At 43.7% G+C, this 17,681-nt stretch overlaps 1 protein-coding gene across 1 annotated transcript in view; it reads right to left on the bottom strand.

Moving 5' to 3' along the window:
- KCTD14 (potassium channel tetramerization domain containing 14) overlaps positions 1-14,731 on the bottom strand; it is a 46,767-nt gene extending 32,036 nt beyond the window's left edge. Inside the window, exon 1 of the mRNA XM_085623247.1 lies at positions 14,544-14,731. Within this exon, the coding sequence (XP_085479373.1) occupies positions 14,544-14,600 (57 nt within the window). The 5' untranslated portion in view covers positions 14,601-14,731. The remainder of the gene's footprint in view (positions 1-14,543) is intronic.
- Positions 14,732-17,681: the final 2,950 nt, after the last annotated feature.

The following is a 17,681-nucleotide window of genomic DNA, read 5'->3' as shown; positions in this document are numbered from 1 at the left end:
ACCTTGGTCCCCGCGATGGTGATGACGGGACGGAGGCGCTAGAATCCCCACCGAGTGCTGCAATAGCTTCTCGCCTAAGACTTATCCAGTTCAAATACATACACCGTGCTTATTTTACCAGACATAGGCTATGGAGGGCAGGACTGATCGCTTCCCCTACGTTTGCGATGAGACGTCACGGACGGCACGTTTATCCGCACCGTTTGGGAATGCACTGCTTTTAATAGATTTTGGACGGGGGTCACTGGCTGTTTGTCAGAAGTACTGGGATGGGAAATACTCTCATCTCCGAAGCCTGTCGTGCTACACATCACCGACTAAATAGGGGGCAATATCTATGAAAGGCATTTGCTATTCTTGGGCATCACTTTGGCTATAAGAGATATAGCTAGAGTATGGAAGGACCCCCCCCCCCCCCCCCTAACTTGGGAGCGTGGAAGGCAGGTCTTGATTGGTGCATGGGTCAGGAGCAGCCTAGATTTACAGCGTGGGGTTGCCCACAGAAGCACCCCTAAATTTGGAAGCGATGGGCAGACTTTAGAGGTCTCGTTTTGGAACCCCCTCCACCACAACATGCTGATGTGGAGGCCTTGTGAGAACAAACCACGGCAAAGAATAATGATACTTGTGACCTGGCTTGATGGGTACGATACCTGGACTATTACAAAGTCCATAGCACACTTGGTTGTAATGTTAAGGGCTGACGTTTACAGGCACGAAATTTTCATTTTATTATATTATAAATGTCATACTATTGTCATGGAAGTCACCAGCTTGGATGCTATGATACTGTTCAGTTTTTATTGTATTTCTCCTGTCCGAAATGTGGTTATTTTCTCTGCTGACTTAATAAAAATGTGTGTTGAAGAAAAAATAAAAAAAAACACAGCTCTGGGAACATAAAACAGAAATTTAGTCACTACTTTGCGATACAGTAGATCACTTAATTTACTCTCCCCTAAATGTGTCATTTTCGCAAATCCTTTCTTGTATTACTAAGTTTTTATTGTGTAGGTGTTTGTATAGCTCTATCCATATCCTGGATGGTAACCAGATTCAGCGCCTCATAAGTGGTAGTAAGCAGTATATAAATGCAATCTCTCTCGGATCTGCTATTCAGCAGAGCAATCCAGTTTTCCAGGACCACTTGTGCCCAGTCCAGGCTTATTTTTCACAACATTCCCCACTGTACCCTGTGAGCATGACCTTAGCGTACAATAGTCTGCAATAGGGTGTCAGTCACAAATATTTCCCATGTTGGTTGACAACTAAAGTTTGCAATGCAATGGTTGCAGATTTGGAGTGGACTGCTTTAGATGTCTATCCTGCACACAGACAGCATTGTTATCAATACTTCAACTGTACTCATGACTGGATGGCACTTTAGCCCATTCCAATTTCCTGCTCCAGATTGGATTGCTTTACTCCCTATTCTTGGGTTTTTCCCAGCCTCTGGAGAATTTAGGCTTTCACATTTGTTTTTGACTGAGCGCATCTATTCACAGCTGGTGCCGGGGACCTATTCCTTGTATTTTTTTTCATGGCCATCATTTGTTACTTAGCACTCATTGAGAGTGCATGTTTTGCACCTATCTCTCCTTCACCCTCCCTACTTAATCAAGACACCGTCTGTACCTCCCCAGCCCCACACACCAGAGGTTTTCCTCCCTCTCTCTGACAATGGGTCTGTGTTGTGCGCTCCCTTTCTCTCTCCGTTCCACCGCTTTTTTCTTGATCCCCGCCACTCCATGCTATTGGCTATGCAAACGCCGGATGCTTTGAAAACTGCACTGGCCAAGCCAATATCAGCAGCCAGAATTTCTTAGAAGTATATTTTTTCTATTTCAAAGATAACCGCCAAGTTGAACTGCCAATCAGTCTCTGGCATCAGAAGCATAGCTTCTTTAGAGGACACCTTGAATGTGAAGCAGTAGACTGTGGAAAGGATATAGTAGGCTTTGAAACACGCAACAGCTTCGACACCCTAGACGCTGCCACTTCGCACGCCACCACTGCACGCAACCACGCTGCACCCCAACAGACCGTGCTCTGCTGGACTCCGCTCACAACAGGGGACATGCTAAAGACCATGAAGAGCATCCACTCAGGAGCCCAGTCGGATCCTTGCCGCACCATATCTTCCACAGAGCAGCCGCCACCATCGCCCCCCAGGTTTGCCGCACCATCAACTGCTCCATCAAAACCGCCACCTTCCCCGACAGCTGGAAACACTCAGAGAACAACCCCCTGCTGAAGAAGCCACACGCAGAACCGAATGACCTCAAGAACTTCAGACCCATCTCCCACCTCCCCTTCCCAGTCAAGGTCATCGAGAAGGCCATCAACGCATCCTAAGCAGGAGACGCCACGACAACGGCATCCACGACATGGCACTGGACTGGAATCCGCTCCTTACTCAGCGAGTCAGACTACCCCATTCCTCTCAGGACCTACAGAGATCAGCTGCAGAGTGCCTAGGGTTCCTCCCAGAGTCCCACCCGCTTCAACGTCTACATGGCCCCCCTCGCAGTCATCGTCAGAAGCCAAGGACTCAACATGATCACCACCACTGACACTCAACTGAACCTCTCCCTCCTCAAGGAACCCAAAACTGCCTGAACCAACTTCCACAGCGGAATGAAGGACGTTGCTACCTGGATGAAAGATAGCTGCCTCAAGCTCAACTCAAACAAGACTGAAGTAATCATCCTGGGACCCACTCCTACAGCCTGGGACGCCTCTTGGTGGCCAGCCACTCTGTGATCCCCCTCCCACCCTGACAGATCACACATGTAACCTCAGCATCATACTGAAGTCATCGCTTACAATGAACCACCAAATCAATGCAGTTTCCTCCCCACAGAATCCAGAATGACGGTCACCCACACACTCATCACCAACAGACTACTACAGCAATGCACTCTACGCCGGCGTCACACAGAAACAGCTCAAGAAACTACAGAATGTCAAAAACGCCGCAGCCAGACTGGTCCTCGAAATCCCCCACCACAGCCACATCACATAACACCTCTGCCAACCCCACTGGCTCCCAGTAAACAAAAGAATCACTTTCCAGCTCCTCACACATGCCTACAAAGCTCTCCACGATGAAGGACCAGCATACCTAAACCACCGCCTCGCATTCCACGTAACTGCCAGACAAATCAGTCCCGCCCAACTCGCCCTAGCCTCCCTCCCCAGGATTCACAAGACCAGAACCGGAGGAAGATCTTTCTCCTACCCCACCGCCAAGACCTGGAACACCCTGCTCCTCCACCTTAGGCAATCCAAGTCATTGACCAAATTCAAGAAGGATCTCAAGACCTGGATCTTCGAATGATTCTACACCCAGAAGGCCCAGCAGCGCCCCCTGCGTCTTGAGGCCCTCACAGATGAGTAGCCATGCTCTACAAGCCGCTAATTGGTTGAGTGAAACGGATGAGCATCTGAAAGTAAAGCCAGTACAGAAGTCATTAGTCAGGATGATATGGTCTAATTTCTTCTGACCCGTGATGAGGTTGTCAATGTCAAGTTCCTGGTAAATGATCGATCAGACATGAACCTCTGCCCTCTTCTCCACTCTAAGAGAGTCCTACTCACCGCTAATCATCTTGACAGTAAATAAAGGATGGGACGCAAGGATGAGAAACATCCTGCAGACTCAGAAGGCTTTTGGGTTTTCACTGTGAAGCCCCAGACAATGAATGGCAAAAATGAAAAACCCTTCCTTACTGAAGGCATCGGCAACATGGTTAACAACATGGCACCTTAGTCCTCCATCTAGTGTTGTGCTGTTGATCATTGAGGAAGACCAGGAACCATTAGAGTCAAACATGAAGAAGTTAGGAGGAAGGTTCCGCATGCTAAGGCTGAAGGAAGATGGCAAAAAAAAAGCAAAAATTAGGCATACCCAGTGTTTTTTAAAGAAGCAAGGTGCCAAGTAGGCGAGAACACAACAAATGTGCAGGGCATAGAGGTTGTGTGAAAAACTAGTGGTAGCAAGAAATCACAACAAAAGCGCAGTGACTGCCTCACACTACTGTGTTGCTGATTCAAAGATGACGACCTGGATTCCAAAAATATATATATAGCATCTAGGAGGCTTTTTGCATCTTGTAGGCTTTTTGTTCAGCCCCTTCACCGGGCAATTACCCCCATCCAGGAAGACTGAAATATTCAAATATGCTGAAGGGAGCACAAGCCCTTGCTTAAGGGGCTGGTCCCCCCCCCCCCCTCATCCCTTGTGCCTAGTGGGCAGATTCTTTGCTTGGGGGTCGCTCATATTGACGATCTGCAAGCAGAGACCACTGTGCAGAGGAATCATTGGAGGGGGAGGGAGGGGGGGGGGTGAGAGACATTCTCCCCTTTCTAACAATACCTCTCCAAATGCAATTAGGGCTCTGGGTACTGAGATATGCTTCCGAGCACTAATGTAGTGAAAATAAAACTAGCCCATTGTCTTGTTTTACTTTCACTTTACTGTGATGGCATCAAGCGCCGATTGTCATAGTATTAATAAAATAAAACAATTAAAGAAACCACACACAATCAGGCTACTCTGGAAGCTTTTCTCAAGCAAGCTGGATGTAAAAAATAAGATAAAAAATAAAAAACACAGAGAACTCCCACTGGTGCAGAACACCAGAGGGGCCTTTAAATACCGCCCTAGTTTTGGCCAATGGCCTACGCTCGCACAGGGGAGGTAGTGCCATTGGCCGACACCCGCACTTAAAAAGTTATTGATTTAAATCCTGAATTATACTTCCTGCTTTAGACATATTACTGGTATCTCAGAAGATTTCAAGAACTGCCTGTTGCCCAAGCCTTGTATGGAACAGTGTTCAACTGAGCTTTGAGTGGTAAAAGAGGACAATTAATGCAAAAGCAGCACTTTGACAACTATAAAGACAAAATATTAGAAAGCCACAACAGGTACAATTGCTTGTAAAGCCCATGAAAAACTCCTACTGTTAACTTGTGGGAGGCTATTTTTCATTGATCCTTGCACCACTGTAGGAAATCTGCCTTTTTTGCCTTTTACATGCTATAGTTTTGCTGGCTTTAGATGTCGAAGCGCTTTACCTCTGCCAACTAGCAGTAAAGTACCTGACCTGTGCTTCCCCTTTCAACATGGTTGATTTGGCATATTCCCGATTGGCATATTTAACTTGCCTTTGAGTCCCTAGTATATGGTGCAAAGGGTATCCAGGCCATGAAGTTAAATGGCACTAGTTTACTGCAGCACCTATTTTATCATCCACTACAGTGGCAGTGCAAAAATGGCTTCAGGCCTACATCTGCAGCCTGACCACTGCAGAGTAAAAACAGCAATTCAACCTGTAAAAAGAAACTTTTAGCAGGTCAAAACCTCCCTTTTAAATAGTAAGTCACTATGTAGAACTTGTAGCCTAGAAGGGCAGTGTGCATGGTATTTAAAAGTAGGACATGTAGAAATATAATGTTAACATGTCCTTATAGCCCTAAAAAGTTATTTTCACTGTGGTAGGCCTAGCTGTCCTATGTAGAATACCAGAGCTCAGATTACAATACTAATACTGTGTCTCAGGAAATGGATCAGTAAGAAAAACAATTGGACACCTAGTTATAATAGGTATTAAAAATTCAATTCAATGGTGTAGTTGGACTGTTAATGAATATAAATGAAAAGTAACTTTTAGAAAATTATCTTTTCCCTGCCTGAAGTTCCTGGAAGCTAATTTGCATTCCCATGAAGAACTGGAAATAGAGCCTGTGGAGACACACAGGCACAAGGGTCCTCCAGGATCGCTCTCAGGCAGATAGCTTCTCACTCAGCCACGTGGGAGAGGCTTAACCTAGCTCTTTCACAGACAGTCGCTCCTTCTCCAGGGCAAGGCAGGCTCCTTGTGACTCAGGCAGGCACACTTCCAGGCATTCAAGGGCATGCACACAGCTCCTCATGCAGGGAATCAAGACTTTAGTGGTGTCCAGTCACCTCTGGCAGTAAGGTAGACACCAGACTTGGTGGCACAGCAGCCTTGTGAGTACTCTGCAGAGTACTCCCTTCCTTGGTCTTAGAGAACTTGGAACTGGAACCAAGTCTGGTGGTTTGGATCCCACTTTTAAACATAGCTTTCAGACAAGAGACGCGGATCCACTGTAGAACTGGTTAAAGGTGATTCTTCTTTCAATTCTCCTTTCCAAGCTGTTCTCCACACACAGACTGTGTACAGCTATATTACTTAGACACACACACCTACAACCACACACACACACAACCACTGGGGCGGTCACTATCCTGGAAATTCCACAACAGAGGCACAGAGGTGTGAGGTTTCTGCACCTAGTTGATACCAGCTCAGCAAAAGGGGTGTTCACAGAAATAAACAAGCATTGGCATAGCCAATAGGTCTCGCTTTTGGGACATTATAAGTGTTTAGCCATGCAACAGTTGATGTTGCACCAAGGATATTGTGCTGCATAATTAAATACTTATAAGGTCCCAAAGGCGAGACCTATTGACTATGCCAATGCTTGTTGCAATTGTGCTTGCCTTCTTTCGAGCTGTAAAGTCGCAGGCACCTAAATGGGAAGGTAGAGTCTGCAGCAGGTTCTGTTTTGCTCCTCATCTAGTAGGTGTTGGCCACAGCACTCGCACGGGTCTGAACATGCACCAGCAGCAAAACTGGGCCGGCACTGACCAAGGCGTTTCTCTGTCCCTGGTCCACTGCCAGTGTGATGGTGGCTGTAGCGTGGAGTTCAATGGCTGGTCAACAGTCATCGCGATGGTGGACCAGAAAGAGGATTCTCATTTAATATCAGCATACCAGGCTCCGTCTATATGGCATCTTCAAGCATCCGTGATGTTTTCCACAGAGTTGGTAGAGGAAGCCAGTCTCTTAACAGTTCGAAGGCCAATTTCTGTCTAAATACCGCACTACTGAAGTGTTCCCTAAGGGCAAGGGCCAGTCTGATGAGGGTAGAACAGGGGAAGGGACAAAACTTGCTTGGCTTTCCCAAAACATATCCCAGATATCCCTTGACTCCGAAAAAATTTATTGATTCAGGTTAGATGTGTTTTGCTTTGATAAACAAGACTGTTCGAAAATAATTCGTAAATAAGGCGCATGATTGTTGGAGTACTTACCAATATTGGCAATAACAAATGTTTTAGCAGCAGTTTTACGTAGTGTTCCATTTCCTGGGCAATCAAAATACCACCGAGCTCTCGCTCTCACACACACGAATGCCACGAGTGTGGTGGTTGTGTCTACACATACACGCGTGCATGGATAGCATCCCCATCTAGTGCATTATAACTATGAGCGGCACAACTCTTTCTCCATAGATTAATCAGCTTATCGGTACGTTTCACAGTAAACGATATAACATATATAGGACAAGAATCGGACAGTCTCCTAAAGTACTGTTCCCAATAAAGTACTGATCCCAATTATGCGCAAACAGTGATGCTTAGAAAACACTACATACGTCCGGTTAAACTTCACTGAAAAAAACCCAAAATAATTTCAACGAGCATATACTGTTTGAGTGTGGAAAAAATGTATGGTTAATCCTAAATTCGACAGGATGCAATTATTCTAGAGTGTTTTTAGATTTTCAAATTGCTACAAACAAATAAGTTATATTGTTTCCAACCAATATGAACTTTAGAGTTGGGGGGGGGGGGGGGGGGGAGGGGGGGGTGATCACTGAAAATTAATTCTTCAAGAGTTCACGAACTGTGGCTCAATGGTCAGGAAATATATGAAACAAAGTGTGATATAGATTGGATCTGCTAGCGCTGAAGGGGTTTCTGCAGCGAACCAGGTATTTTTTAAAAGAAGGAGACAAGAGAGAAAAGGAGAGCGTGAGAAAGAGTGGTGCGTGTGTATGCGGTTTGCTCTTTTTCGAAGCACATACTCGTGCTTGTGGCGCGCCCCTGCTCAGTCCCGCAAGGTGGATGCAGCCACAAACACGAGTATGTGGTTTGAAAAAGAGCAGAACGACGGCTAAAGGTTCTCCTAAGAAGCGCATGCGAGCTGCGTAGGAGAGACCTAAAAAGGATTTTGCCTAGACATTTTGTCACCTTTAACAGTCTGCAGTGTACCACTCACTCTTACAGACCACCAAATGGCAGTGCTCGGCGAGAATAAACAAACTCCTGCCAAACAAAAGGCCTCTCTGGAGCTGTGTCTCCAATACCCTCACTTCAGTGTCTGGGGTTCCTCCATCCATCTGCAGGAATGTAAGCAATACACTTCCAAGCTAGGAGCACAATTCTCAACCTCCATCTTGTGTTAGGCCAGGCCTGGGGTATCCAAAATTGATTCAGCTTGACTCCATACTCTGGCTCATTAGCGCATCATGTATGTGCTACACTGGCTACACACACAACCATTCACTCTGGATGTCAGTGCAAGGATCTGGGCAACAGCTTGGAAGCAGACATTTAAAGAGGTAAGACAGCAGGCCTCAACCTGATTAACCCAGATAAAAAGGTCTGGTCACACTATTGATTCTGTTAACCACTCTATGCCGCGACCACCGCCATAAGTACTGAATCCAAACCAGGGACACTAGTCCACTATCAGTAACTAAGGCATGTATGGTGCTACCCACCAGGTCAATGTGCAGATTTAGACCTTTCACAGTTGGGGACAGGCCTAGCACAGAACAGGGAGAGTGCACATTTTAAATGTATATGTGTTGTTAAGCACATCGTTTTATTAATGCGGAAATATTTGGAAATATTGTATTTTTAGAACGAGGTCTCCCACCCCAAAATTGCCACATTTCAGGATTTCTGAAACAGGAGCCAAAGGATCCGAGTGGAGTCAGCAGAAAGTTGCAATGGGCGACACAGGATAGCTTTGGTGGGCCTAGAGCAACCAATATTAGGTCCTACCAATTTCAAGAGCAGAATTGGAGGTACGAGTATCTCACAATTGTCAAATTTCAGGAGGAAAATGTGCAAACACTAATAAATAATTTTAGGAAACGCTGCTCAATTAAGTCTCTAGAAGCATTCAAACAGACTGACAGTGCTCACTAAACATATACAAAATGATTCAAGAGAGCAATTATTTGCCAACAGTGTGAATCTGCTGGTCCACTAGAGTTTTAGACAGTGAAAAGGACGTGCAGAAATTTATCATAACACACGAGAATGCAGAAACTCTCACCTTAAAATACCAGACACTGTAGTAAATAAATAAAATAAACAAATATTGTGTGCTGTTTGGCAAAGCCTAAATAAAGCACTGCACAGTATTCAAAGTAATGCAAACAGGAATTACAAGACATAATGGCATTCAGTAGAAACTCTTAGTGAGTCATATCTTGACTTTGCATAAACCACAGGAATGCATTAAGCTTCAGAAATATTTAAAACCTGCAGTAAAAGCTTAACACAGTAGACCTGTAATTACATTAAAACATTTTTACAATGGCCATATTTCTTTGGTTATAACTCAGTACCTTCTCAACCTCCACCTCACTTCTATCTCTCAAAACTCCGAGCAGAAATGACCCTACCTGACCTAAACACCCAAGATGAAGACATATTCGGACTATACATGATCAAACACAAAAATCTTCTACTTGTAGCATGCGTTTCATGCAAAACAAGTACTGGCAAAGTCAATCGTTCTGGAGTAGGCTGCCAAGCTTTGGCATTGCCAGTTTTGTCCTCATGATTTTTATAAAATTTTAGTTTTGGGGGAGTTGCCTCACCAATATTTAATCTAAAAAAAGCAAAAAACGGCTGAAAACTCAAATATTTTTGGTCACAATAAGCACACATTGCCATAGCAGTCTGCGGCACAGAAGGGAACTACCTTGTGTGCCGATGTTCTATTGTGAGACAGAGCAATGCCATCACTCACAGTGAAGTGTAATTGGAAGCATTACCCCAACAGTCGCAAATGCTGAAGATCAAAAGTATGAGCAGACATTTATTGAACAAAATCTGCTAAGAGATTATGGCTGGAGTGGACTGCTTCATTGCCTTATGCTGTTGGGGCCGGAAGTGAAATGTGAATGACCCAACAGCAGACAATTGAATGAAGAGGGCTGGATGAATGCCCCTATAAGTACGTATATTTTATCTTTGTAACTTTAGCAATATTAAAACGGTCATGGCTAATGACAGACCTATAAAAGGAGTGGATGAAGATAGGGACACTCCATTCCTCCCTGAAATCCATCACATTCCACTTCCAGAACATACATCTGCTAGGAACCTGCTACCACAAGTGCCTGTTGCATAAAGGATATTACAGCAAGACAAATATCAACCAAATGCAGCTGTTGTAAAACAAAAAACACAGCAGGTCTAACATTGACTAAAAGAAAACTTACTCAGCAATGGGCTCAAATGACATAGCATTGGCAACTTATAAAACTTACAAAAGAAACTAAAATGAAGGGTACACTGATTAGAACTACCATTGCATGGACAACGAGGTAGTTCTACTCCCTAGATCACTCCCCAATCTTCGGAGAGGCGGACAAAAAAAAATGAACAGTGCTAAAACAAAAACGTGTCACATAAACCTATGATGAAGATTAGTCATTGCTCCTAAATTAAATGCAGGGTCTCGTTTGGCGGGCTACTCAATTTGCTACAAATCAATTTACCAAGCTCTCCAAAATGTGTCCAGTACACTACACGAGAGATGCATCCTCAGAAAGGAGGAGTACGCTCCTGGGCACGGAACAGGAATGTAGAGAGGGTCTAACTTCTCCAATAATTTAAGGAGGAGAACTTTCTCACTAAATATCAGAAAATTAAATAAAGACCAGAGAAACTGTGTGGCAGAAGGATTATGTGGAGGGCGTGTGAGGGTTCTGTGGGAAATCCACTTTTAAGTAGCTATCCAGTGAAGTGACGAAAACTGGTTTCTATACCAAGTCCTGCATCACAGTCCTACCCTCTTTCAATTCCAATCTGGATTCCATCAGGGTCACAGCATCGAAATTGCCCTTACTCACATTGTCGATGATGCGCTTACAATGCTTCATCAGAACGAATCCTGCATTCTAATCCTCCTCAATCTCTAGTCAGCTTTTGATACTCTCAAACATGACAATCTCCTTGACGTACTGGAACGCAGGATGGGTCTATCTGGGTGAGTGTTAAACTGGTTTGCCTAATTTCTGCACACCAGAACTTTTAGAAAATCAGTCCCTTTCCAATTCCACTCCATTCTCACTCGGGGTCCCTCAGGGATTCTTCTCTCACCCACACTCTTAAACTTGTTAATGGAGCTTCTAAGTGAAATCCTCAAAGCATCTAACATCCACCACCACATTTATGCTGACGACACCCAATTGTACCTGAAAATCGCTTCCCCTGATATTATCAATCAAGTCACTCAACAAAACCCTACACAAAACCCAAAACTAGCTAACCTCCAACCATTCCAAACTTAACTCCTTCAAAACAGAATTCCCCCTAATATCCCCACCCAAGCAATCTCCCACTATTGAAGGATATTTGAAACATCCAACGGCTCTCAGCTGCATACCACACATTTTAGCCTCTACAAGATCTCTGGGTATAATACTAGATGAGAACTTTAACATGCAGGATTATATCAGCACCACTACCAAAGGAGTGAACTTCTAACTGAGCATACTAAGAAAAATAAAACCCTTCCTCCCCGCCTGATGACTTCAAGTCCGCTGTTCAAGCCTTAATCATCTCAAGGTTGGAGTATGGCAGTGCAACCCTTTGCGGTCTACCTAGCTACAAATTTGCTCCCCTTGTGGCCTCTCTGAACTTGGCTGCAAGGATAATAACAGAATCCAAAAAAGCAACCACATCTCTACATTTTAAATCCCTATATTGGATCCCATACAAGTCCAGTATACAGCTAAATATTGCCTGCATGGCTCATAAAGCCCTTCATTTCAACACCCCTCTGTAAACCTGCTCAAAAACTGGAACATTCTGGCAGTTGCCGATCCTCTAGGAGCTCTAGCACTCTGCTGCTAAAACCAAAACAATTTCAAAGAAAGAAGACGTATACTCAAGTCTTCTCTGGTATTGCCCCGGGAATCTGGAACTCCCTGCCTCCGGAAACCAGAGTGAATCCTTCAAAAAAAATAAGTGAAACTTTTACTGATGAATACTTTCTGAACTAGAAATTAGCTGGCCGTGGTCTATTACCTTGTCAGCCTGGCTCTGTATGGGTCTCCACACCCAGTTTAGCGTTGCTACATCCTGTATCGTTCCTGAACATTTTGCTATATTTAACACCCATGTTCTATTGCTTACTTATGCCATTGTATATTTTTTATCTTTTGGTGTTACGTGTTACTGTTCCTCCTCCATTAACTCAGAGGTGACCGTCTGTATCTGTCACAACACCTTTGTTGTTTAGCCTCACTTTTCTCCCACTCATGTGTTCATGACTCTTTGTAAAGTGCTCTGATACCCTGTTGGGTCACGTTTGCGCTATATAAAACATTTAAAATAAATAATTACCAATCATTCTAAAATGTTCCTTTGTTTGACGAGGTCTGCTTGGATTTGGAGAGGACTTGTGACATTCACCACATGGACCATTTAAAAGATATGCTTTTGTTGTAACTTCCCAATTGGCTCCTTGAGGATTAAAAATATAGAGTAAACTTGATGTTCTTTGTATCTCTCACAGTGCACATAAAGAGACGTTATCAGAGTGAAAGGAGAAAAGACCAAGTAAGAGGCAGAATAAGAGTAAACCAGTGGAGAGAGTGGCAGAAACTGAACATGGGTGGGAGCTTGGTTGAAGCAGACAGCAGTAACTCAGGAATTTGCCACATGCTTTCAAAAATTAAATGGGTCCAATATACCCAATCCTTTAGCTGAACTCTATCCTTTGATGGATTATTTACCTGTAGCCAGCACTAACAGGCCATGCACTCATCAGCAGCAGACTCTACTATGGAAACGCACTCTACGCCGGCACTGCCCAGAAACTCCAAAAGAAACTGCAGAACATCTAAAACCCCTCCGCCAAATATATTCTGAACCTCCACGCAGCAGCCACATCACCGGCCACCTGAGATCTTCACTAGCCACCTATCAACAAACGAATTGCCTTTAAAATCCTCACACACGCCTACAAAGCCCTCCACAACGCCAGACCTGCATATCGCAACCACCACCTCTCCTTCTACACTTCCATCAGGCTTCTCCGCTCAACTGACCCTGGCCACCATCCCACAGATCTGCAAGGCCACAGCTGGAGGAAAATTCTTCTCCTAACTCGCTGCGAGGACCTGGAACTCCCTGTCTCTGCACCTAAGGCAATCAAATCACCATCGCTGTCGCAATTTAGGAAGGACCTCAAGACCTAGCATATCAACTGAAGAGCAGATCCACCTCCCTCCCCACCCCCCCCCCCCCTCCTTGTCTTGAGACTCTTGCAGGTGCACTGTCGCACTTTACAAGAAACTTGATTGATGAAAGACTCACTTAATGCATGTGCGATCCAACGACTGAAGACATATCTGAAGCCACTGCTTAAGAATCACAGAAAAGACTGGCCCGATGGGTTTTAAGAGAGTTTTATAAAAATCTTTTCAGATGCCTTGCACAACCGTTACATGCAATCTTTACCACCTCGTGAAAAAAAGAAGAACTCCTCTGAGACATGTGAGGCAGTCGTCACAGTGCTTCTGAAACCCTAGCTCTGCCTTATTTGCAGAGTATTGTCTTACTTTTCAATTTTCTAATAAAACCGTTTAACTATTCCACTGATCTAGATCTCAGTTATTATGTGGACCCTTTTATTAAATTGACTGTTTTCCGATAGTCGTATGTATTGGGAGGTGTCTTAAATCGGGGACAGATTGCCCAATGAAATTGCGGTTTAACGCAGTCTCCGAGTCATCAAAATGTGGTCGTTCTGTAGTGTTGAGGTACATTCTTGTGTCTGCAAATTACAGGTTACCCCCCCCCTGGAATTACGTTCACTCATAGTAAACACGCTCGCGTTATGCATTCGCTCACTCGGCACAGCAGCTCCTTCTTTCTCACCTCATTCAAAAGCGTCCAGCGCATTTGAACAGAAAAGACGGTGCTGCACTGAGCTCCAAAATAAAAACTTCACACCCTTGAACGAGACTCCACACCCAACAAGCGAGGTGGTGCTCAAAGACTCACACTCACATCCAGTTAGTATGGCTGTGCGCCAAGGTGTCAATGTGCTAAACTCACATCCAGTTGATTAAAACTGTACATACCCCAAAGTGCAAGAGGCCCCTTATGTAATTTACTAGGTACGAAACTCGGTTCTAATAAACGGGTATGTAATGTTGCTTCCAAAATACAATAAGCAAGATAAATGAGCGAAACATGACGTTTAACACCAATACAATTGTTTTCAAAAGTTGTATCTCTTCCTAATAGGGTTTACAGTAAAAGTTACCATGCAACTTCTGTGATAGTAGTGCATTCGTACTTGAATATTTAATATGAACACCTTCATCGCAAAAATAAACATTAATTTTAAATGCTGGTACGCAAACAAGGAAGAACTAGACTATGTATCCAGATGAGCAGTACTGACCGTGTTTCCGACTGTGATCTGCTTGCCACTGGACTTGTAATCTGATGAGATGCTCATGATGGCTGGAGCTTCGCCCCTCCAGGTTATCCAAGTCCTCGCGTTACTGTTGCTTCTTACGTGGGTCCCTGAGTTGTCTGCACTGCACTGAGCCTGGGCCGGGCGCAGGTAACAGGTATTTACAGGAGGCGGAGTCAGCCGACGTAGAAGGCTGTAGAAGACCAACAGGGAACGCCTCCCCCAGGTCGGCCGCACGTAGATAAGACCTACTTGAAAGGAAGCTAAAAACCACACTGATTTATTAACATAATCACAACTTAAAAAATAACAGTCATTTGTATTCACTTTTACTAATTATTTTCTAAACAATTAAACACTAGTTTACATATTTAGTAAGGATGGAACAATGTCTTTTAAGCCAAAAAGGGGATTTGTTGATTACAAAAATATGTTTTTTTCAGGCTGAGGATTTTGTAACCTTTGTTTAGCATTAAACAATAATCCACTTCAAGATGGCCGAAAGAACAACGGAAACACCTCAAAAACGCTTCTCTTGTGTATGAAAACGGTTCCAGCACCACCACTCTTAGACACTCCTTCACGGTTCAGCCAGGGCGAGGCAGGCGTTCACCTGGCAGTGGCTGACCTAGGCTCCGTCATGCTGCTGGTTCTGCGTCACAACGATACGGGGTGGAGCTGTACTTCGTCAGGAGAAACGTCCGTGTGTTTGTGTACTGGACACCCAGCTACAGCAACGGGGAGCGCTCTTCATGACATAGCTGTGATGGACTCATGCCATGTATTAGCGTTTGCGAGTAGCTGAATGTTGGAGCCCAAAACGAGCGGAGCTTTTATCGCTCTAACCTCGTACAAACAGAATTAATAAACGCAAACCAGTCACATTTGATGTGAAAAAAAGAGAGATAAACTACAGATACTGATATAAATGGCTGAATTGCAAAATTAGATTGAGAAACGGGGATAATTTATAGTGAGTAGCACTTTGAAAAGTGATTTCACCCCTTCAAGAAATGCAAAATAGTTGTTCTCAGATATGTACCTCAGATTAAATCAGACCACCTTATCTTCAGATTGTTACTGGATTCTCTTTTAGGTGTTCATATGAACAGGGAGATGAAATCTAGCTGCCTATACTCAATGGTCTCAAAATGAGTGTGTACAAAAAAAAAACATCTTGGTTAACCTGTTTTTATATTTTTTTGCAAGGCATGGGTTACCCCTTACCAGTGGTCGAAGTGGGGAAAAAAAAGTAGGGGAACTGTGGGCGGAGACTCAGGGGGCGGGAATAAGCAGAGGATTGGATTAGTGGGCGGAGTCGGAGGTGTGGCTAGAAATAGCAAAACATTCCAATTTTTGGACATTTGGCATTTCACTGACCACTTACAGCTTTGAACGTTATTTAATTCAAAGAATCAATAAACATGTTTATTTGAGGTTTAATATATAAGTTGTTTATATTTAATTCATTTACAATGTGGGACATGTTTCCAATCACAGAATATTCCAAATATGCTTATAAGTGGAATCATAAGCCATTTGTCTCCGAACCATGCAGTTTCTTTCATCGGCTCTTCTCCTCCCTTTTTCTAACCATTTCTGAACATAAAATTCAGGTTTAAATTCTATGACAGGAGGCCCCACGATATTTATGAACATTACAGAAGATAGACAATTGATTGATATTCTGTTCCGCAGTGGAGTGAGCACATCATTCGGTACACTAAAGCCCCGTTCACATTTAGCAGTTGAGGTACAAAAGGTGTTTATAATGTGCACTAATGGTTTCAGGTTTTCAGGGATGCAATTTTTATTTTGTTTGTACTCTCTGATACCAAGGATGTACTGCCTAGTATCAAATACATGCAACCTGCTACAAAGGTTTTGTAATTCTCCCTCACCGTATAAGATGACTACTGGATCTGGCTAATAAATTGGTTGTAGGAGTTTCATTCTATGTACTAACTCTTTGTATTCTATTTCATCATTGTTTGTGGCTGTGCATCTAGAAACATTTGATGCATTAGACATTGTCATCCTTTTTTGCAGGTTATTTGCTAAGCTCCTAAAGAACTGTGCCCTATTGATGCTAACAAAGCCTTTGTTTTGTTGCAGTCCTAAACCAGCAAACTGCATCCGTTTGGCAGCATATAATGCAGTTGTAGCAAAGGGCCCAGGTGAATCAGCCATTGATTCAAACACTAAAATCTGCATCTGTATTGAACGATCGGCCTCATATATGGTCCTATCACGCCGCTGCAGCCTTCTGGCTAGGTCACCCAATTCTATAAGAGCATCATATAAAATGCCCATATTTTCAACAAACACCAGGGATGTTAATAAATGGTTTCAACCAGCATACTTCCTTTGCTCAATGTCACTCCTCGTTGAGTCTTTGGAAGATTCGATGACATTTTTACTAAGTGCTTTGTAGATATTCCAAACAGCTCTCACAGATCTTTCACTTGAGGACACCCAACGTACATCTAGCACCTTTCCAATTGCCAGGAGTCTTACTTATACTTCCAGAGCACATTCCCCAAGCTCTCTCTGATTTTTTCGGAGAGGCATGGTAAGTGGTATATAGTTTATCAAAAAAAAACTTTGAGCTGATTAATGCCTGAGACTTCTTTACAAACATCACCCACAGCAAGCTCCAGCTTGTGGTTAGCAGAGTGCCATACACTCAACTGTGGATATTTCAGTTTCAGAACAGTTGCCACACCGGATTTCCTACCTATCATATTGGAAGCACTATCGCTTACAAGTCGAACCAAATGCCTTTTTAAATACTCATCAGTAAAACCGTGTCTCTGTAAGCATGCAAGTAAGGTATCTAAGATTATATCTGCTGCTGTTATTGGCAACTCAACAAGGTCTAAGAAAAAGGTCAGTGGCTCATCGTGCTTATCAATACATGCTCTTACACAGATAATTAGTGTGGTCAATTTACTAACTGTGGTAGATCCATCTATCATGAGGCTTATTTTTGATTAATTCTGCAAAATACAATCAATCAGCGTTGACCTCATTGTAGCAGCAATATGGTCTATTATGTCAGCGCAGCTGTGATCTGAATGTAAGACTCTGCCCAAGTCTGCACCATTCCTCTTTTGAACATCA

The sequence above is a fragment of the Triturus cristatus genome, chromosome 8 (assembly GCF_964204655.1).
Source record: "Triturus cristatus chromosome 8, aTriCri1.1, whole genome shotgun sequence".
Taxonomy (NCBI): Eukaryota; Metazoa; Chordata; class Amphibia; order Caudata; family Salamandridae; genus Triturus; species Triturus cristatus.
This window is presented reverse-complemented; position numbering and strand designations above follow the sequence as displayed.